Source organism: Chrysochloris asiatica, unplaced genomic scaffold (assembly GCF_000296735.1).
Source record: "Chrysochloris asiatica unplaced genomic scaffold, ChrAsi1.0 scaffold00409, whole genome shotgun sequence".
Classification (NCBI taxonomy): Eukaryota; Metazoa; Chordata; class Mammalia; order Afrosoricida; family Chrysochloridae; genus Chrysochloris; species Chrysochloris asiatica.
Window position 1 is genome coordinate 269,892 of NW_006408927.1, and position 5,732 is coordinate 275,623.

General features: G+C 50.1%; 1 protein-coding gene across 1 annotated transcript in view; it reads right to left on the reverse strand.

Annotated features, from left to right (window-relative positions):
- Positions 1 to 5,514, reverse strand: part of THEG (theg spermatid protein) — an 18,279-nt gene extending 12,765 nt beyond the window's left edge. Inside the window, exons 1-4 of the mRNA XM_006876725.1 lie at positions 5,255 to 5,514; positions 4,466 to 4,573; positions 3,779 to 3,840; positions 3,096 to 3,165 (exon numbers count right to left, since the gene is read on the reverse strand). Of these exons, the coding sequence (XP_006876787.1) occupies positions 3,096 to 3,165; positions 3,779 to 3,840; positions 4,466 to 4,573; positions 5,255 to 5,514 (500 nt within the window). The remainder of the gene's footprint in view (positions 1 to 3,095; positions 3,166 to 3,778; positions 3,841 to 4,465; positions 4,574 to 5,254) is intronic.
- Positions 5,515 to 5,732: the final 218 nt, after the last annotated feature.

Consider the following 5,732-nt stretch of genomic DNA (forward strand, 5'->3'; position numbering starts at 1 on the left):
ATATTCTCTGCTTTTCAGCCAAAATCCATCGGACATCAGCAATGATATCCCTTGATCCACAGCTCTTCTGAATCCGACTTGAACCTCTGGAAGTTCTCTGTCAATGGATGCTAGTAGCCGTTTCTGTATTACCTTTAGTAAAACTTTACTCGCATGGAATATCACCTCTCTTTGGAATGGGCACAAATACGGATCTCTTTCAATCAGTCGGCCAGATAGTTGTCTTTCAAATTTCTTGGCAGAGATGAGTGAGTGTCTCCTGTGCCACCTCACTTTCTTGAAAGATTTCAATTTTTACTCCTTCAATTCCTGAAGCCTTGTTCTTTGCCAATTCCTTCACTGCACCTTGGACTTCCTCCCTCAGTATCATTGGCTCTTGATCATATGCTACCTCTTGAAACAGTTGAACATCAACCATTTCCTTTTGGTACAGTAAGTAACTCTGTATTCCTTCCATTTTCTCTTGATGCTTTCTGCATTATTCAATAATTTGCCCAGAGAATCATTCAATAATGAAAGTTGAGGATTGAATTTTTTCTTCAGTTTCCCCAGCTTGAGAAATGCTGACCGTGTTCATCCTTTTTGGTTTTCTGATTCCAGATCTTTGCACATTTTGTTGTAATATTTGGTTTTATCTTCTCAAGCTGATCTTTGAAATTTTCTGTTCAGCTCTTGGACTGCCTCATTTCTTCCATTTGCTTTATAGCATCTCTACACTTGAGAGCAAGTTTCAGTGTCTCTTCTGACATCCAATTTGACCTTTTCCTTCTTTCTTGTCTTAATAACTTTTTGCTCTCTTCACGTAGCATGTTCTTGATGTCATCCCACAACTCTTCTGGTCTTCGGTCTTTAGTGTTTAATGTATCAAACCTGCTCTTCAGATGATCTCTAAATTCAGGTAGGATATATTCAAGGTCATATTTTGGCTCTCGTGGATTTATTTTCATTTTCTTCAGCTTCAGTTTGAATTTGCATATGAGTATCCGATGGTCTGTTCCACAATCTGCCTCTGACCTTGTTTTCACTGATGATATGGAGCTTTTCCATTGTCTCTTTCCACAGATGTAGTCAATTTGATTTCTATGTGTTCCATCTTAGTGTCAACAAAACACTGCTGTGATAGTGGTCACCAAACATCAAAGGTTCACTGTCATCGAGTCAATTTCGATTCATGGAGACCATATAGAAGAGTTCCTAGACCATAAATCTTTACGGGGCACACAGTGTCATCTTTCATCTACTGAATGATGGGTGGGTTTGAATTGCCGAGCTTTCAGTGAGCATCCAGCACTTGCCCACGGTGCCACTAAAGCTCTTTTAATAGATTACAGTATGGTGAAAATCTAACTTTATGTGCATTGGGGGAAAAAAATTCACGTGCCTCGCTTGAATGCGCTATTTGCTTTATTGTAGTGGTCTGGAACCGAACCCACATATCTGCAAGGTGTGCCTGGACTGTCCTTCTTGTCTGGTGCTGGGCTTCAGCTTCCCTAGGATTTGCATGCATCTGCTGGGTTGGTCAATAGATTATGCAAATGTGGCTATAACCTACTATGCAAATGAAATGTCTGTAGCCAACAAAGCCGGGATTGGTCGGTTAGCAGCCCTGCTGGGAAGAGCCATTCAAGTTGATTAGGGGTTGTAGTCATAAGCAGTTAGCTCCACAGAGGTTTAAAACAAAAAGAAGCAGGAGGCAGAAAAAGGAAAGCATAGAAGAAAAGGTGGCAAGAAACCACCTAAAAGTTATATCAAGAGAGAAAGCAGTGAAGATGGAGTTGTTGTTATTACCTTCGAGTTGATTCTGACCCATAGCGACCCTGTATAGGGTTTCCAAGGAGCAGCTGGTGAGCTTGAACCACTGACCTTGCAGTTCAAATGAATTGTAGTCTGACGCATTAACCCACAGCACCACAAAGAGACATCAGCAGCTCTGGCAGTGACACACGGCAGGGTCAAGAGGAGCCCTGTCCTGAGGGGGCTGATGGGCATCTGTCCTGAAGGGCTGATTGGCGTCTGTCCTGAGGGGGCTGAGGGGATCCGGTCCTGTGGGGCTGACGGGAGCCTGTCCTGAGGGGGTTTAGTGGAGGCCTGTGTGGTTCCTGAGGAGTTGAGGGAGTGTTCTGCACTAGAGAAGGAAGACTTGACCCACATGCTTCCTGATCTCAGTTTGTTCCCAGTCCTTCAATAAAGCCCATAACTGGAAGTATGGTGTGAGTTCTATGCGGCCATTGCAACAGATGATCTTACTAGACAAGAAGTCAAGTGTCATGGGAGGAATGGCTGACGTTAGAATTGGTAAAGGTTGAAGAGGAGAAGCCTGGCTGACCACCTCATAGGAATCAGCTTTGGGCTAGTGGTAATTTCCATGATTCCCCTTGTGAATCCCGATTCACAGGTTCTGAACCTACTCGTACTATACTGCCATTTGACACTAGGCTTGTGCCAGTGTTCAAGGGCAAAGATGTCACGTTGAGGACAAAGCTACGCCATGGACTTTTCAATCACCTCAGATGCCTGTGAAAGCTGAGCAATGAATTAAGAAGCTCACAGAAGAATGGATGTGTTTGAATCGTGGTGTTGACAAACCCATCTGTGTAGGAAGAAATCCATCCAGAGTGCTCCTTAGAAGCCAGGATGGCCAGACTTCATCTCTCAAACTTTGGACTGGTCATCCGGAGGGATCAGTCCCTGGAGAAAGACATCATGCTTGGGAAAGTGAGAAAGAGGAAGAACTTCAACGAGACAAATTGACAGAATGGCTCAAACTGAACAATTGTGAAGATGGTGCAGAACCAGGCAGTGCTCTGTTCTGCCCCGAGTCGGGACTCCTGGTGTGGCGCTGTGGGTTAATGCGCTGCACTGCAAAGTCAGCAGTTCAAGCTCACCAGCTGCTCCTTGGAAACCCTGTACAGGGTTGTTATGGGTCGGAACCGACTCGATGGCACTTAACAACAACAACATGAATCAGAAGCAACCTGGCAGCCCCTAAAAACAAAAATACAAGTGCAGGTAGAGAACTGAGGTCAGGGACAGCGGTGGACACCAGTGTAAATTCAGAGCATCCGGCTTCCGTAGCTGTGGACTGTCTTCAGTACCTGTTGTTGTTGTAATACTCCAAGTAGAATCTTTTAGGTCGAGCCAGTTCCTCCACTCGGTGGGACACATCTATGCAAGACGAGAGATAACCCAAATCACCGCAGAGCTAGTGAGTCTCAAGTTAACCTTCTACTCTGCAAGCTGCAGCCCAAACTGAGGGTCACCAGATTAGGAGTGGCAGGTCTGGAATGGGACCCAAGGCCCAGGGTGGGAGAGTGGGCTTTGATGGACAGTTAGCGGAGGCCTAGGTGGTTGGGGTTCCCTGCTATTTCTCTCTACGATGAAGATGAACTTCCTCTAAGCGCTTGATTTGAAGAAAGGGAGCCAATGATGTAAAACATGGGAACCAGCCACAGGGCTTTTTGTAAATACTGACCCCACTTCAAATATAGCACAAACAAGAACTTCCCTAATAATGACCCTTACCCCCAGGACCAGCCTACACCTGGCAGGGCATGAGACGAAAACCTTGTAAATGGAGGCACAGACCCCTGGGAGATGGGAGGACAAACACCCCTGGGACATGGGGGACAGAGACCTTCAAGAGATGGGGAGCAGAGACTCCTAGAGGTGGATAAGTGAAGACCCCAGACAGAGGTCCCAGAAGCCCAGGCTGGGCCCGGGTAGGGGAGGGAGGTCCCTCCCTACAAGGCGATGGCTGGCACTGGGTATCACTCTTTACCCGGCACGGTGACAGACAGGGTAGTGTCCTCCAGAAACCTCTCGGTCCAGTATACGGATGGCCTGGAAGACAGCAGGCAGGGCTCAGTGGGAAGGTGACCTACTCTGAAACAGGGGCTCAGGGGCACCCCGCACCCAGTCAGTGAGGGGACAATGTGGGCAGAGGGCCCAGGGACGGGGGCAGCTTGACAGCAGGCCAGAGAGGACTGGGAAGAGGATCTTAGAACCATAGGATGCACGGTTTTGCCAGCACAGCCCTTGTGCGGGGGCAAAGGCATAGCTGAGAGCGGGGATGTACCATGCACACTGGCCAACGTGGAGAAAACAAGCCTCCATCCTTGTTCTGGGAAGGAAGAAGGACTCCAGAAAGCTGGGACTCCTCTCCACAGCGTGGGTGGGTGGGGATGGGGAGGACCAACACTTACCAGAAGAGGGAGAAGTGCAAGGTGGTCTTTCAGGGAAAGACCCCTGGCAACAGCCCACTCTGTGATGATAAGGTCCATCTCCCACTGCCCTCTGCTCAGGGCTCTACCTGCACCCACACTCCCGATTCTCCTGAAGGCCCACCTCTAGCATCCCGATTACTCACCCTTTCTCACATCCTTCTTACCTGCCTGGGCCCCACCTACCCTCATTTTGTCAAGAGTAGGGGGTGTAGGGGACCCCTTCTGTTCCCTCAGACCCTCACCTGTCTTTCAAGGTTTGCCAGTTGGTTTTGGGTCTTGCCAAATCGAAAATCCTCCTCTTCTTCTTCCTCCCTCTGGGCTCTGGCCACTTGTCACTGATGGACAGTCGACTTTGGGGAAATCCAGGTCAGCGTTGCAGAAGCATTTCCGCCTTGACATGTTGACCCTGAATCTGTTCTTACTCCATACACAGGAGTCCCCCTGCCTATGAAGATGTCTGTTTGGGGCGGGATTTTGGGGTCCTGAGGACCTGGCTCAGCCTCCTCCTCTCTGAAGTGGACACATGACTAGTTCCTACTTCCCAGCAGTGTGGTGATGATTGAATAAGAGAATTCTCACCATCTCACAAATATTGATCAAGTTCCTACTGTCTACTGGGCATATAGGGGAAACTGAGCTAGGCCCCTCCAGATGTAACTCTCCCCTCTGGCATTGGAAGTCTACCTTCTGAAGGGGTGCCCTTGGTTCCTACACTTCTGCCTCAAAGGCCAGTGGGAGCTTTCGCTTTGCCGAACCAACTCAGTCCTAGGAGGCAGCTGGGTCTGTCTCCTCCAGGCAGCCAAGGGGCGCAGTCTGGTTGTGGTGGGCATGGAACTGATGCCCCATCTGCCTTGCCTTCTACTGCGTCCACTGCCCTGTCCCCCCAATCCTTCATCTCCCCAATATCCCCCTGCCCCATCCCCAGTGCCCCATTCTTTCACTGCTCGTCCCTCCACTCTCCTTCCTCGGTCCCTCATTGCCCCCCTACTTTGTCATTGCCCCCACTGCCCGTCTGCCCCTGCCTGGCCTACCTCACTTCCGGAATGTCCTCCTTTAAATCCTTCTCCAGGACGTGCTCCAGCTGGGAAAGGGCCTCCCCAGGGTCCGCAGCGTCCAGGGTGTCCTCCTCGACCGAGATCTCCTCCACGGGGGGCTCCTCCTCGACGTCCTCCAGCTGCCGAGTGGCATTGTCTGCCACCAGGGTCTCGGGCTCCGGGCTTCGCCCCTGGCTCTCTAACTCAGATTCCTCGCCGTCCAGGACATCGTCTTCCGGGGCCTTGTCTGCCTCCATCTCGGCCTCAGCGGCATGATTGTTGCTGACCAAACTCTGCCAGTGGTCCCCCATGGGACCTTCCTCACCTTGCGCCCTTCGTCCCTCAACACCCTAGTGGCTCTGCGGTCGTCATGGCGACAAGAGAACGTCCCAGCGGCTTTCATGACCACATTCCATCTCCACGCTGTAATTCAGCCGGTGGGGTTGGCTCGAGGTCCCGCTGCTCGCTTTTCTGC